Below are 16,470 nucleotides of genomic sequence, written 5' to 3' on the forward strand. Positions count from 1 at the left end.
TTTTTTTTTTTTTTTCATTAAGTGTATGTTTCTTTCCAGGCATTTCAGGCATGTTTCATTTTTCCTGTTTTTTTCGGGGGAACATGCCCATGAGTCAGGGAGCAGCCTGAATGAGCTATGAATAATTTTACATGTGTTCCCTACACCATTATTTCCAGGAGATGTTCCCGGAGAGAAGGGTTCCATGATCAGTAAATTCAGGAAGAATCATCCTGTTGAAGATTCCAAACAAACAGCAGCATATTGAAGATTCAGAGTAATCCTACAGGAGAAGTCTTGTTTCATGTTTTTACCCAGTTGTATCCCAAACACATTTGACCATCGAATCTTCTAGTGGAATACCAGGTGACACCCCAGAGAAACAACAGGGAAGGTGTGGGAAACCACAGCCTTCACCAGTTTCGGAGATCAGAAGAATGGAAAGAAATTGAATAATGACGAGTTTACATTCTTTAAGTTTTAGGAATGGGTTTCCATGTCATTTTGGTAAAATTCAGCCATCTTTCAGAAAGCTGAAAGTTACATGGGTCATCTAAGTCCTAGCCTGTCAAACTTGGCTGTACATCAGAATCACCTGGAGGGTTCACAAAAATGCAGACTGCTCCCCCAACTCCCCAGACCCAGATTCAGAATCAGTGGGTCTGGGATGGGACCTGAGAATTTGTGTTTCTAATGGATGTCAGGTGCTGCTGACACTGAGGGTCACTGGATCCCATTTTGAGGAGGACGGATGGTGTTACTTTGCTACCTGTTCTAGCTTTCTTTTTGTATGTGAATGTGTGCTTGTAGGGGTGAGAGGAAGACAGAGGGAGGGAGGGAGAAGAAAGAGAGAGAGAGAGGGGGTGGGGGGTGGGTGATGACAAAGGGGGAGAGAATGGGGAAGGGAGGGGCAGGGAGGAAGGAGGCGGGAGAGAGCAAGAGCGTGTGTGTGGTGTGTGTGTGTGTGTGTGTGTGTGTGTGTGTGTGTGTGTTCATCCTTCAAAGGGCGGAGCCGGGGCAGAGTCATGACCGTGGAAGCTGACGGATGTAGGCTGATGCACAAACCTAGCGACCTGTGTAAGAAGAGGAATACATGACACCATCTGTAAAAATGGGATTGCTCCTGCCCCGCTCATCCCAATGGGCGGACCCATGGGGGCCCTAGGTGGCCCAGTAGACCTGTGCCTGCTTGGTCATCTCTCCCAGGCATGGGACACCTGAGGCAGATGGCGCTTATGCTTTCACTTTGCTTCGAAAATTCCTTCTTTCCCATAGATAGTGCAAAGGCACACCTTCATTCAGTCCTAAAGAGGTTTTTACTGGTCTCGTGCTTGGGGCAAGGGATGGGTGCACATGTTGCATTTATTTTTTAATGTCTCTAATAATTTTTTATTTACTTCAGTGGTAAAGGCACTTCTTGCTCTCATTCTGTCGTGGGCATCTTTGAGGGACAGACCCTGGCCCCAAACTGTAGGATTTAAAACACAAGCGCAGGGGTGCTTGGGTGGCTCAGCTGGTGAAGCGTCAGACTTCGGCTCAGGCCACGATCTCACGGCTCGTGAGCTAGAGCCCTGCGTCGGGCTCTGTGCTGACACCTCGGAGCCTGGAGCCTGCTTCTGATGCTGTGTCTCCCTCTCTCTCTGCCCCTCCCCCGTTCATGCTCTGTTCTCTCTCTGTCCCAAAAAAATAAATAAACGTTAAAAAAAAAAAAAAATTAAAAAAAAAAAAAATTTCACAGATGGAGTTCACAGACTGCAGTTTCATTACTGAGAACTTCAACCCCGGAAAGGCACCCGAAGACTACATGCATCAGGTTTTCATTTCAAACCGAAGCAGGGAAACCACTAAGCTCCTGTGGACATGTGCTTCCCTCCAGACCCACATTTACAACCTCGTAAAAGGACCTACCCTAAGAGCACGTCCCGCTGAAGCAGCAAGGTTGGTTCTCACCTGTCCACTGACAACTTCACGGACACCGAAATTGCGAAGGAGACCCTCCAATCCTGGCTCACATTCGCTGGGGTCTAAGACTCCCACACTAACCAGGCAGGCGATCTCTGACGAGGGCCAAGGATTGTGTCCTCTCTTCAGAGGAAGGGCTCGGGGCCCGGGTGGACCTATAGCTCAGCACTGCTCTAACAAATGGGATCCTCTGGCAGAGGACCAAAAACTTTCTCTTGGAAAGAAGAAAGTGGTTAGCAGAAGTTGTGGCCTCACCTTTAAGGTGAACAAATCACGGAGATGAAGACTAGCATTTTAAAAACAAGATGGGGGGGCGCCTGGGTGGCTCAGTCGGTTAAGCATCCGACTTTGGCTCAGGTCATGATCTCACGGTCCATGAGTTCGAGCCCCGCGTTGGGCTCTGTGCTGACAGCTCGGAGCCTGGAGCCTGTTTCGGATTCTGTGTCTCCCTCTCTCTCTGCCCCTCCCCTGTTCATGCTCTGTCTCTCTCTGTCTCAAAAATAAATAAACGTTAAAAAAAAATTAAAAAAAAAAAAAAAACGAGATGGTCATCAGGGTGCCTGGGTGGCTCAGGCAGTTGAGGGTCCCACTCCTGGTTTTGGCTCAGGTCATGATCTCACAGTTTGTGAGTTCAAGTCCCAAGCTGGGCTCTGTGCTGACAATGTAGCACCTGTTTGGGATTCTCTGTCTCCCTCTCTGCCCCTCCCCTGCCTGCTCTCTCTCTCTCAAATAAATAAACATTAAAAATAAAATAAAAACGAGACTGTCATCAATTCTGATGAGCCATAAGAATTCCACCTTCCTCTGTAAATTCATTCTCAGTTATGTGGTCAGTAGGTCTCCTCTGTTTTTCCCAAGTTTTCTCCTCATTTAAAAATGTGATCTCTAAGAGATAGGTAAATGACCTATAATGCACCCATTTTATAGATCCTGAGGCCTGGAGGAACACACTGGCAGGTCAATGTCAGAACAGGAAACCTCAGCCTCTTTATCAGTAGGTATAACTTCCTTCTCCAGGGCCCTCCAGCAACTGAGCAAAGTCTGTCCCCAGGGCCTAGCGTTCAAGGCTTTCACAGTCTGGTAAAACCGAATCTCCCCATGGGTCCCCATGGATGGTTTCCTGAGGGCACCCCCGCCCCCCCACAGCCTTGCTGCTACATTCTTGTCCTTGAACCAGGACATGAACTCCTCTCTCTAAATATCTTTCATCAGGAATCACAGGCCCAGGCAAAGAACAGGGACACTGGGTCACGTGGACCTGACTTCAGAGCCCAGATCTGCCCTCACCTGTACTTTGTCTCTGGGCTAGTCACTTAACCTCTCTGCACCTAAGATTTCTCAGCTGTGAAGTGGAGGTTACATGTGTCCTCACAGATTCTCTGCTGTCAGGATAGAACCAAGAGCAGGCACAGAATGTCCCCACAAGCACTCCGCACACCTCAGATTCTCTCTGGATGGCCACCAGCGTGAACCTTCTCCCCGGCCCCTTGCTGAAGGGCTCCAGATCCTGCGGCTCTTGCCTCCTCTGACAGGTGGAAAGGTCCGTACCGCTTTCCTCCTACCTCTTGCGTCAGGTTACTCTACGTGCGCCATTTCCTCACGCGGCCTGCCAGCGCCTGGCGCTTCTCTGCTGCGTCCACTCCCCACTCATGCTCAGTACTGTGTTCATATCCAGCCTTCTTCCTAAAACTTAAATCTGCCTTGGGACACACAAAGTGCGACATCCTGGGGTGCCCGGGGGCTCAGTCGGTTGAGCATCCGACTTGGGCTCAGATCATCATCTCGCAGTTCATGAGTTCGAGCCCCACACTGGGCTTGCTGCCGTCAGCACAGAGCCTGCTTCAGATCCCGTCCCCCTCTCTGCGCCTCCCCACTTGCGCTTTCTCAAAAATAATCAGTAAAAAAAAAAAAAAAAAAAAAAAAAAGCAAAGAAAATGCTCTATCCTAAATTATTCAGGCAACGGGGTTATTTTCTTCTGTCTCGCACCCTGCCTCAAAGTAACACGGGGCTCCAGGATTTGCTATAATGCCGAAAGGTTTGCTGATTCTTTACCCAGGAACTTCCATTTCACCACAAGGGACATCTAAACATTTTAGTCTCTTAAATGTGATTTCGCTTTAAATTCTCCGCCTCCTTGGCCCCACCTGTTTTTCCGTCTTGCTAACACAACTTCGGTTTGGGGATGAAAATTGGGCAATAGCGACTTTACCTGCAGAAAGGATCTGGCTGGCTGGTCAAAGGGTTGGCAGGCTTTCTGTCTCAAGACCCGGATAGTAAATATTTAGGCTTTGCAAGCCGTATGGTCTCTGTCACGACTACGCAACTCTGGCTCTGTAGCACGAAGGCGGCCGCAGACGGTACATAAACAATCGCACCCAGGCAGGGGGCTGGGTTTGCTGACTGAGCCCTGGTTCGCCCGCCTGTGGGCTGGCCCACCCTCCAGGAGACACAGGCTGTGCTGAGGATCATGGAAGACGAGGCTTCCCTCTACTAACAAGAGTATTTGTGGTTCTCTAAAGAATCAAATTAAGTCTGATTTCCCAAGTCACACAGCAAATAAAGTACAAGGTGGGTAACTAAGTGAATCCCAGCCTAAGAGCACAAGTGTTCTAAAAACTCATGCCTGAGCAAAGGAATGCACTTAATTTTTCTATTAAAGACACCTTGAAATGAGAAGCAAGCATGATGGGAACATGGCCACTACCCGGAACCTCTCACCTATGCCGCACATTTCCAATTTGCGCTGGTTTAAGAGACACTGGCCTTTTCCAACAGCTAGAAGCCCTCCTTTCGTGATCTATGAATCAACAGAATGATTCCACATGTGACCCTTTGACTCCTGAGGGGGCACAATGTGGCGCTCCAAGCTGAGGTTTTCTCCGGCACATTCACTGGTGGGTGGACGAGATTCTCTCCGTCCCCAGCACAGTGGTGGGCTTGTTCAGACTCGGACGACTGGCCAAGAGCCCCAACCCGCCTGGACAATAGCAACATTCAACAAGTTATAAGTTTGAGGCTCAACTCATTTGTCTTTTACACGACCACATTTTTTTCCATAAGGGGAAAACTTAGCTATGACCTGGGTCTTCCCATAAGCATGCGGTTTACAAAGTGGCACCACAAAGTCAAAATGTGTGCCCTGCTCCAACCGAAAGATTTGAAATTGAAGACTCTTTGGCAGTTAATTACCTAATTTGAGAAAACCGTTCCCCTTCCCCCCCCCCACGGTTCCATCTAATTTCAGCCGATACCTATTCCTGTCCCTACTCATTGTTGGACCCCGTCCCTCCTAGAACTTGTCCACCCCCTATTTCTATTTGTGAGGATAGTCTAGTCCATCCAAAGCCCAAACTCCAGGTGCTGCTAAATTTTTGCCCCTGTCTCATCCAATCACACTAGTCCTGCCGCACTGCCATCTTGGACACACGAGGCCCTGTGATGCGGTGACCAGCCCCCTCCCCGCCCCCAGCCACTGTTAAGTAACGTCTTTCTTTCTCTCTCTGGAAGCTTTGCAGATTAGGAGCTGTTTGGGTCCCAACATTTTCGAGATTGACCTCTCTGCTGGATAAAGCAAAGTAACTAGTGGCTGCAGATGTCATGGACTTCACTCTTTGCAAAATTTCTAAAACAGGATCTAACTTTTGACCTGAATAAGAGAACACTGTTCCTATAAGCCACGATTCCTCTGGCAGATGGAGAGCTAAAAGTTTGAAGACGAAAGGGTGAGGGGTAACGTTCTGCGCACCAAGTGAACAATTCCCTGATTGACTGTAGCTCCGGGTAACAGGCTTTTCGTGGGCACGAAGCTTAGACAGAGCCAAAGGTCAGCAAGCTTCGGCGGCCAACGCTATTTTGCCCACGACACACGCCGGGAGAATCAGGCTCTAAGCCATGATAAAACCATTACTTGGAGAAAATCAAGCCCTGGGGGCATTACGAGATTGAGGGATCTGAGAGAAGAGTGATTATGGCCCTGGAGAAACTGTTTTTTAAACAGGATTTCACTTGAGGGAGACAACCTAGAGCAAGTAGCTCACTGAATGTCACGGACCTTCTAAAGGCAGTGAGAAAATCAGATCCCATGAGGAACCGACATCTGGACTGAAGAACGATGCGTGGAGAAGCCCTTGTCCATCCACACTGCAAGGATCATCTCTTCTGCGGAACAGACCTTAACCTATGATGTTGGTACAAACCCTTCTGACCAAGCCTCAGTTGAAAAACAAATCATCTGATATTTGTTCGGGTTGGTTCTCCCCCCTCGTTAAGGAACAGATGGGCAGACTCTGAAGGAACACTTAGTATCTCGGTTCTGACCTTGGATAGGAGACACTCAGGGAACCGCTAACTTGAACATCTGTATCATTTCTTGTGATAGTCGCATCCAAAAAACAAAAAGGTCACTTTTTATTTAGAGTCCGATAGGGACCTAGAATTTCAGACGTGTAACGAGGAAAACATATCCAAGACCAGTGAAGAAACTGCAGAGATAGTTTCCATACTTATAAGTGTGGAACATGGGGAAGAAAACCCAAGTAGGAAAGAAAAAACAGGAAAACAGAATAGAAACAGTCCATTAAAATCCTTTCCACAAATGCTCTCCCTTTAAGACCTGAAAACATTTGAAAATATCTGGCAGGTCCAAACCGAAATTGCAACAGCATGAAAATTAAGCAACCCTTACGATTCACATGATTTCAACAAGTTTTTGTTCTCAAGAAAATGTCAAGTCTTCCCTCGTACTCAGTTTTATCATAAGCCTACATGAAAATCTGGCTTTTGTTCACACGTAACAGACCTAGAGTGCCTGTCACCTATTCTTTTGTTGTGCGTAAAGATGTGAGGACGTTGCCCTCTGCTTCCCACTGGTGGGGACATCACACGGGGGCACACGCACCGATGGCTTCCGCTGTCAGCAGAGTGCACTTGACGCATTGGAATTGGACGAATTTACCAGAGCAGGCATTTAACTCCGTGTGTGCTGGTAAGGAAGCTGGCCATAGATACTGTTCAGAGGGGGGGAAAGTCAGTCTGCGGAAATACATGGTTAATATGAGCCCGTTTTGGTTAAAAGCATCTAAAAAAGCCATTCTGTGTGTCTTCATAGCGTGTACACGGCTTTGTGCAGAGACAAAGGTTACCCCCTGGGGAATGCAGGCCTGCTTTTACGACCTACGCTCTCAATAGGGCTACGTTCGTTAGATTTTTATTTTTATTCTCATTTTTTGAAATAGTCATTTATTTTTTGGGAGAGGGCAAGGGGGGGAGAGCGGGCAGAGGGGGATCTGAAGCGGGGTCTGTGCTGACAGGCTGAAAGCAGCAAGCCTGACGTGAGGCTCGAACTCACGAACCCTGAGATCGTGACCCGAGCCGACGTCGGACGCTCAACCGACTGAGCCACCCAGGCGCCCCAGTCATTTCTCAAACAACGAGCGCGAGTTTCTTTTGTAATGAAGCACAGCAATAAATGCACTGGTGTTCCGCCTTAGAGTTGACCAAAAGCTCGGGGAGACACCTGTCTGCTCCCTCCACCCTGATCCAACGCCAACCGAGAATGCCCGCGGCCTCACCTCGGCACTCCACGTTGGGGTCTCCCCAGAAGAGCTCCTGGCACTCGCTGCAGGTGCGGCCTCCGAACCCAGGCATGCACTGGCACTGCCCCGTGAACTGCGGCCAGAAAACACACCTCGGTCACAAGGGCTGCCGGGTGGGAGGCAGCGTGTGTTTTCTTCTTCGGCTGCCGGTTAGGGCAGGTGGGACTGGACTGTTAGCCTGAAAAGACCCCTACATCCTGACGGGAGAAGCGAATCTCACTTCTCTCCTGGGTGCTCGGGCCCCCATGCCAGCGTCTCCTCCCTGCTGTTCTGTACCACGGGCTGGAAAGGCCCAGAGCACGTTAGGCTTTATTTACAGGTTTCTTCACAAACCGCTAAAGACCTAGGCCACCCTGAGAGAGTCACCCGCCGCGGGGAGCCCTTCATTCTCAGGGTGCGTCAGGAAACAACAGCACCTTTTGCAGTGCTGGAACTGGCCGCTGGCTTCCTTTCAGGCTGGACAGCTAAGAAAAGGGTCTGATTCAGCAGCCTGGTATGGAGGAGATATAGCACACCCTTGTCCGTGCTCATGGGGGTCCACACCACAGCAGGGGCCCCGACGAGCCATCAAGTGAGAGCTGATATTCAGTCTGCGCTGTGTTTGCCAAGCCGTGTGCTCCGAGGTGAGGCTGCGAGCGTGAGGAGGGGGTGCCCTTCTCTAACTGGGGCCAAGCCACCCGACGGGCAGGACTCCTACAGATGAGACCCTTTCCTTCTGCCGTGACAGCCTCACCCCCGGCCACAGCGCCTCACCTCATTGCAAGATGGCCCAAAGGAATGAGTGGGATCACAGCTGCACGGGTCACACCCGGTCCCGCTGGCCAGCTGCCAGGTGTTGGGCGCACAGCGGTCACAGTTCTGCCCGACCACATTAGGAAGACACGAGCACTGACCGGTGGTTTTGTCACACTGGCAGTCAGAGCCGTTGCAGTGGTCCTGCACGGTGCCCAGGTAATTGCAGACACATTCTGTAAAGGAACAGCGGGATCGGAGTTACTCACACGCATCAAGTTCCTAGAATTCACAAAACACCCAATGCGATGCAAAAGTTCGCTACCTTCTCATGGCTAAGATTTTCCCTCTCCAGATTTTGGCCTGGAGATGCAAACAAGTAAGGAAATGAATGGAGGGATTAAAAACAAAAAACAAAACCAAAAAAAAAAACCCCAAAACGCTATAAGTGCTGTTCTTTCGCAGTTCTTATGACGCAGACCTTTCCGACATATCCCAGGTGAATGGGCAGCATGACACATTTTGCCTAACAGCATTTCTGAAATACTCAGACTTAACAAGCTGCTGGCAAATCATTTGAAAATTGAGGATTTAACTGGAAGTAACAAAAAGTCTGCTGTGGGACTTGAGATGTCTAGTGATTTCAAATTCTTGGCAGGGAGCAGCGGTAATGAACGTTGTCAGACAAAGCAGGTAGAAGCCCTCTACTAAGCTGGTGGGGGAATCCAGTCCCGGTGGCCCTCGACATTCCACGCATGGTGGCGTCTACACTATGGGGCCCCGGGCTGTGCAGCAGCAGCAGAGGAAGAAATGCTGGCTGATTCCTGATAAGAGAGGAAGGAGATGTTCGGGAGACACTTCAGAGATGTCCCTTCCTTCCCCTTAAGCGGGAAGGCTCTCCCCATCAATGACACGAGGAAAGGTACGGACCCCAGTAGGTATTTAGGACCTAGGAGCCCCAGCCCATTGGCAAGTTCACGGGCAGAACATAAAATCAATACACTCTACTGGGTGGCACTTATCGTGGTGACACAGCTACACAGTTTTCTTTTCGGTTCCCTCCCTCAGGCACTGAGTTACATCTTGGGACTTCAGTCTTGCCAGAAAATGAGGATGTTAAAAAAAAAAAAAAAGTCAGTCTCATCTTTCTTTTGTCAGAGGAAAAACTCTAAAAGGGTTTTCCCAAACGAAACAAACACCTCAAGATGTCATTATCCCCCGATGACGAAGAAGAAGGCAGAAGTCCTTCTAAGCGGGCAAGATGAATCCGTATCTTACTTCGACAGTCCTGGCGGAGCGCATCCCCATAGTACCCGAGTCGGCAGAGCTGGCACTGGTCCCCTTCCGTGTGGTACAGGCACTTAAGGCACCTTCCAGTCTTCCTGTCACAGGCTTCCGGGTCTGTCGTGTCAATGTTGCCGTGACACTCGCAAGGCTGACAGGAGCCCCCCACGTCCGAGGGATTGCCAAAGAAGCCTGAGGCACAGTCGTCACATCTGGAGCCTGGTGACCAAGCACAACCCCTTCAGCTTGCTGACTGAAAAGTCCAGCCACCCCCCACCCCGCCGACATTCCTGCACACCGCCCCCCCCAGGCAGTGCTGTGTTCCTCCCAGAGCCCGGGATGACCCCGTCTTTAGGACAGACAAGATGCCAGGGGCAAGAAGAATTTTGTAGTCTGCAACATGGCGGCACCCTGGCTCAGAGGCCACAGCGGGGACATGGCCAGTTGCAAGAGTTGTAACAGGACATTTCAGCTTCTCATTCCATAGGGTGGAGCCGATTTGGAGCTAAATCGCCACCTAACAGCGTAAAGCTTCACTGATCTTAACTCCTAATGCAAACATTACGTTAACGGAAAAAAATCACCACTCCTGCGTGAGCAACCTGCAAAATGGGGTGCCTCATGATGACCAATTTCCCCAACAAATCCTGAAATCCTGACACGTGTGCCAATATTTCTCCGCTAAGAATAAGCCCAACTAGTATCTGAAACTGTGGCATCAAGGGTGAAATGAAAGGGAGCTTATTTTCACAAGGAACTGTCCTCCTTGAGTGTTGACAGATCATGGTGAGTATAATAAACCACAAAGAACACATCTAGCTTTGACCAATTCCATTATCTGGGGGCCATCTGGGGATGGCAGTTGTCTTCCTTCCGCCCACTGTTTGGCCACTTCACCACTACCTTGAGACCCTTCTGCCAGGAGCTGGATAAGGGAGAGGAGAAGTAAAATGTAAGATAATCTTCCTACTGCGTAGTAAGGGAAAACTATTCCTAGGGATTCACTCATGGATTTAAGTGAACTTGCTATCCTGTTTTGTATTATAACATCATCACGGAGACTCGAGAATTCTCTTCTCCACATGCCCAACAGGAAAAGAGCATCTTTTGTGTTTCACCTTCCCTTCAGGTGTAACTAAGGATCGTAAAAATGAAACTCAATTGGTTCCCTCTTCATCTTTTTTCTTTACCAACAACCACACTCATAAATATAACACATCCTTTCCTCCAAAAGTCTGTACCTTACTTACCAACGTATCCGGGATTACAGACACAGGCAAGCTGTAAAGTAACAGGATCTTGATAGCAGCTATTGGCGAACTGGCGTCCACTGTCGGGACCATCTGGGCAAGGACAAGGGCGGCAGTGATCTCCTGACCCAATGATGGGATCGCCATAGTAACCGGCCAAGCACCTGCATCAGTCGCAGAGGAGAGAGGGCCATGAATCACAGTTGTAAGAAACCTGTTACAAGAAGGAGTCTGAGAAACTGTGTTCTCTGCTTGGGGAACGTTCACTCCCCATTCCTCATGTTCTGACTTGGAGAACTTTCCATTAGGGCGCTGGTTCTCCAACGGTAACACCAATCAGAATCCCTTGGAGGGCTTGCTAAAACGGTTTGCTAGCTCATCCCTTCATTTCTAACTCAGTAAGTTCCACGTGATGCTGATGCTGCTGGTCTGGGGATAACACCTGCAGGGTCACTGCAGTAGGACCCTAACTCACTTCCCCCTCCCCCACCCCCACCCCCCGCCCCCAGAAGAAGAGATACATCTCCTCACGTGACCCTCTTGTCCTACCAGCTGCCTGCCTTCCAGAGCATTCTCCCTTGCATTAAAGGGTCTGGAGAAGGGGGTGGGTGCAGGGTGGGAAGACAGCATGCGATCGTCTGTCGATGCCCTGGAGGTGTGATGAATCAGTTAGCAAGCCCATGGTGGAATGTTCTGCAATCCAGCCTTTACCAGTAACAAAGCTGATAAGGATGCGCTCCAGCAGCAGGACTCTTGCGTCTTCTAGGTGGTTTCTGTCTTTTTTTTTTTTTGTTAGTTTAAAAAAAATTTTTTTTTAACATTTATTCATTTTTGAGAGCACAAGTGGGGGAGTGGGAGAGGGACAGGGAGACACAGAATCCAAAGCAGGCTCCAGGCTCTGAGCTGTCAGCACAGAGCCCGATGTGGGGCTTGAGCTCACAAACTTCAAGATCATCACCTGAGCTGAAGTCGGACGCTTAACCGACTGAGCCACCCAGGCGCCCGTCAGGTGGTTTCAAACAAGAGACGCACAAGGGATGTCATTTATCAACTCCCAACTCCTCTCCTTACAGATCAGGAATCCATGGAGCTTAAGTGACTTGCAAGGCCTACACAGCCAGTTACTGATAAGCCAGGATCTGAATTCAGCCTCCTGACTTGTCTGAAGCAAGAATTCTTCTATGTGATGCTGCTTCTCTACGTGAGTGATTAATTGGGTTACTTTTTCACTTCCTGTAACGTAAAAGGTTGAAGGGACTTTGGAGATCATCTAACCCAACCTGGTTACGGTACTCGTTGATGGCGGGACACTCAGAGAGGTGAGCTAACTCCCCCAGGGTCACGGAGCAGGTTAGAAGCAGAGCTGAGCCTGGAACTCAGGTCTAAACATTGCCAATTCATTTTGTTTTCCATGGCTTGTTTTTGTTTTGCTCTTTTCCTTTTGAGACAGAAGTTTTTGTTTTGTTTTGTTTTTTAAATGGGGGCAGAGGGAGGGAGATGAGGAAATACAAGGGAAAGCTGTTTAGTGGAAATTAACCTTCTATTTAATTAGACACAGACACGAAACAAGAACATGTTCCCGGATTATGTGCTGGGAAAGTCAGCAGAGGTGAAGCAATTTTGCACGACGGGCTCTGAAAAAGTTTTCTATGAGGCTTTTCTAGGTGAAATACATCCAACTACCTCATGATAGAAACTGAGTGTTCATTTCCTGCCTCTCCCACCACTTCCCCCCTTGGGAGTGAGCTGAACCAAGGGCTACTTCTTAAATTCACAGGATTGAAACTCTGATCTTCTTGGAATGAAGAAAAAAGAGAAAAGCAAAGAAAAAAGAAAGATGAGAAGTTGGTTTACAGAATCCCAGATATTTTAATAAAGCTTTGTCATCCAAACGCAGGGCTAAAAATTTTCCCCCTCCCACACCCTCATTTTCCTAAAAGAAACAAAACGCTTTACAAATAAAACCCAAAACAGTCCCAAATATCAAGTAGGCTCTTCTCACAGATGCTCGTCCCACTACATTGCCCAGCATGCTGGATTTCACACCCGCAGGGCGGGTAACCACCTGTGTTCCCCACCCCACTCTCTTGTCCTTTTTAAAGTTATTTTTTTTAATTTTTAAAAATGTTTTTTTTATTTTTGAGACAGAGACAGACAGAGCATGAGCAGGGGAGGAGCAGAGAGAGAGGGAGACACAGAATGTGAAACAGGCTCCAGGCTCTGAGCTGTCAGCACAGAGCCTGACGCGGGGCTCGAACTCACGGACTGTGAGATCATGACCTGAGCCGAAGTCGGACGCTTAACCAACTGAGCCACCCAGGCTCCCCTTTAAAGTTTATTTTTGAGTGAGAGAGAGAGAGAGAGAGAGAGAGAGAGAGCGAGCGAGCAGGAGAGGGCAGAGAGAAGGGGAGAGAGAATCCTAAGCAGGCTCCGCACTGTCAGCATAGAGCCTAAGGCGGGGCTTGATCCCACAAACCCCAAGATCATTACCTGAGCTGAAATCAAGTCAGACACTTAGCTGACTTATCTACCCAGGCCCCCCCTTGTCCTTTTGAATCTAAGTTTCTCATCTGTCGGTCTTTCTCAAACTTATTCTCTATCTTCCAAAGAACAAGAATGAAAAACTTAATGCAAAAAACCGACACCATCAATATGTTAATTTCTTCCTTTCAAGACTTGTATAACTGTCTCCTTGTTATCTTCTTACAAGGCACTTTTGTACTTGGAAGGAGTAACTTTTATGTGATGGAGTAGTTTACTGGAACCTCCAAATTCTTGACTACCAACCACTCTAGCACAGAGCCGGGAACCGTGTATTTGCGTCCAGGCACGTCTTTCTGCCATGAGTGAATCACGTATTCACTTTCCATGGACAATTTCTCTCTCATCCGATGAGCAATTTTCCCACTGACTGAAGCATTTGTTGCTATTTTAAAAACAAAAGTCCCAGATAGTGTGGATGGACGTTAAAAGACAGAAAAATCTATTGGGGTAAAAGGTGAAGACTATTTACTCCAGAAAAATCAGGTTCTCATAGCACATCTGCCTTTATTTAGTGATGAACAGTATAAACCAGCATGTGATTTTTCCACATGGATTATTTCTCATCTACCGAGCTTGGCTGTACTGTTAGTAGGGGTACGTTCTAGGTAGGTCCTCTTTTACTATACCCAGTGGGGTATGCTTTAGAGTATAAAAATTACTCAATTCATTTGCTACCTGGAGAACAGGTTATACCGATGCACATTTTCTACGGTCTCCCAGAACCTGTAGCTGCATAATGTGTTTCAAACCAAAAAGCCGTCTAAAATTTGATTAATCCTATTCGGATTTGGTTTCTACCTTGACCCAATTTAGGCATTAACATTTCAGAATTCGGGTCCTGGGCAAGAATCCGCTGAGACAGGATTTCCGTCCAGGTCTGTGCTGACCTCTAGGATGGCACCCCAGGAGGGCAGCTCACGTTGGTTTTGTTCTCTGCGGCCTCTGCAGTGGCAGCACAATGCCCAGCGCATAGAAGGAATCAACTACGGGCTAGCTAAAGGACTGAGTTCCTAGGAAATACTGAGGTGGTCAGAAATGAAACCTTCTGGAGTCTGCTGGAGCGTTTGCCTGGTGTTGGTCTAAGATGCTGTTTGCTCAGCCAAAAATGATCTCATTCTCTTCGCTTTCAAGAGGCCGGGAATCCTACGCCCCAGCAATTGCACTACCAGGTATTTATCCAAAGGGTGCAAAAATGCTGATTTGAAGGGGCACATGCACCCCAGTGTTTATAGCAGCGTATGGACAATAGCCAAAGTATGGAAACGGCGCAAATGTCCATCAACTGACGAATGGAGAAAGATGTGGTACTTATATACAACGGAATACTAGTTGGCCATCAAAAAGAAGGCGATCTTGCCATTCGCAATAATGTGGATGGATCTACAGTGTCGAAATAAGTTAGTCAGAGAAAAATAAACATATGCTTTCACTCATGTGGAATTTAAGAAACACAACAGGTGAAAGTATGGAAAGTGAAGCAAAACTAAGATAAAAACAGAGGGAGACAAACCATACGAGACTCTTGAATACAGAGAACAAAGTGGAGGCTGCTGGAGGGGAGGTCGGTAGGCGTATGGGCTAAATAGGTGATGTACATTGAGGAAGGCACTTGTTGGGATGAGCACAGGGTGTTATATGTCAGTGATGAAACACTAAATTTCATTCCTGAAATCATTAGTATACTACGTTAACTAACTTGTTTAAAAAAAAAAAACTGGATTTGGGGTGCCTGGGTTCCAGCCCTGTGTCGGGCTCTGTGCTGATAGCTCAGAGCCTGGAGCCTGTTTCAGAATCTGTGTGTCCCTCTCTCTCTACCCCTCCACCACTTGCTCTCTCTCAAAAATGAACATTAAAAAAGTTTTTTTAATAAAAATAAAAAAAGGGGATCTTGTGAAGTTTTGGATTACTAAAAATCCGCTGAGTTGATCACTCCAAAAATGCTCATGCAGCAATAATCTTATATGTACATCCAGCAGTGGTTATAATTTCTGATGATGACACAATAAAAACTTGATGTGATTTGCATCGTAAGATAATGTGAAATGTTAGACCTTCACGTTTACTCTTTTCTGGTTATACGTGTTCTAGACATCTATACTCCTCTAGAGATATTAAAAATTTAAATTAAAAAAAAAAAAAAGGGGGCACCTGGGTGGCTCAGTCGGTTAAGCGTCCGACTTCAGCTCAGGTCACGATCTCGCGGTCCGTGAGTTCGAGCCCTGCATTGGGCTCTGTGCTGACGGCTCGGAGCCTGGAGCCTGTTTCAGATTCTGTGTCTCCCTCTCTCTCTGACCCTCCCCCGTTCATGCTCTGTCTCTCCCTGTCTCAAAAATAAACATTAAAAAAAAAAAAACCTAAAAAAAGAGGTGGTGGGCACGTACCTTTCACAGTTGTGCCCCGTGGTGTAGTCCTGGCAGCCCGAGCACGCCCCGGTGGCAGAGTCACAGTCGTCGGCGTGGCCGTTACACTGGCAGGGCTGGCAGCTGGGGAAGCCCCAGTAGCCGGGCAAGCACCGGTCACACTGCCGAGCATACACCCCCTGGAAGCAGTGGCACTGGCCAGTGATGGGGTCGCAGAAAGCGTTGACGGACCCTTGCAGGTGGCACTCACAAGCTGAAGGGACAGGTGAGGGTGGAACCGCCTTGAGAAACTCCCTAAATGCAAACACACCCCCAAACAGAAGCACCCCCGTGCCTGGTTCAGAACGCTCGTGACTCAGGCGATGGGTTTTGCAGAGGGAAGCCCTGCCTTCCAAAGCCACAAAGCCCAGCTTGGTATTTCCCGGGTCATCTCAACGGATACGTGACAATTCTGATTAACGTACGTTTGCAGCCACTGGGGCCAAAGCCGAAGGTGCCCGGGGCACATCTGTCGCAGGTTCTTCCAACCACATTGGGCCGGCACTGGCACTGGCCTCCATTGGGATCGCAGACGGAACTTAAGGAGCCCTGGGGGTCACATTCACAAGCTGCAGGGGAGAGAGAGGTCAGAACCTGAGACACGGAGCAGCCAACCCCAGGAGAGAGAGAGAGGAGCGTGGCATGGGGTGTCTGGGTGGCTCAGTCAGTTGAGCGTCCGACTTCGGCTCAGGTCATGATCTCGTGTTATGTGAGTTCGAGCCCGA

At 48.5% G+C, this 16,470-nt stretch overlaps 1 protein-coding gene across 1 annotated transcript in view; it reads right to left on the minus strand.

The window, feature by feature from the left end:
• The window catches only part of LAMB1 (laminin subunit beta 1), a 74,527-nt gene that overhangs the window by 18,187 nt on the left and 39,870 nt on the right, over positions 1-16,470 (minus strand). The window contains exons 18-23 of the mRNA XM_040472945.1: positions 16,171-16,314; positions 15,728-15,959; positions 10,803-10,966; positions 9,547-9,771; positions 8,290-8,504; positions 7,513-7,609 (exon numbers count right to left, since the gene is read on the minus strand). Coding sequence (XP_040328879.1) covers positions 7,513-7,609; positions 8,290-8,504; positions 9,547-9,771; positions 10,803-10,966; positions 15,728-15,959; positions 16,171-16,314 — 1,077 coding nt within the window. The remainder of the gene's footprint in view (positions 1-7,512; positions 7,610-8,289; positions 8,505-9,546; positions 9,772-10,802; positions 10,967-15,727; positions 15,960-16,170; positions 16,315-16,470) is intronic.

This window comes from Herpailurus yagouaroundi, unplaced genomic scaffold, assembly GCF_014898765.1.
Source record: "Herpailurus yagouaroundi ecotype Mexico unplaced genomic scaffold, PumYag 100, whole genome shotgun sequence".
NCBI classification, from domain to species: Eukaryota; Metazoa; Chordata; class Mammalia; order Carnivora; family Felidae; genus Herpailurus; species Herpailurus yagouaroundi.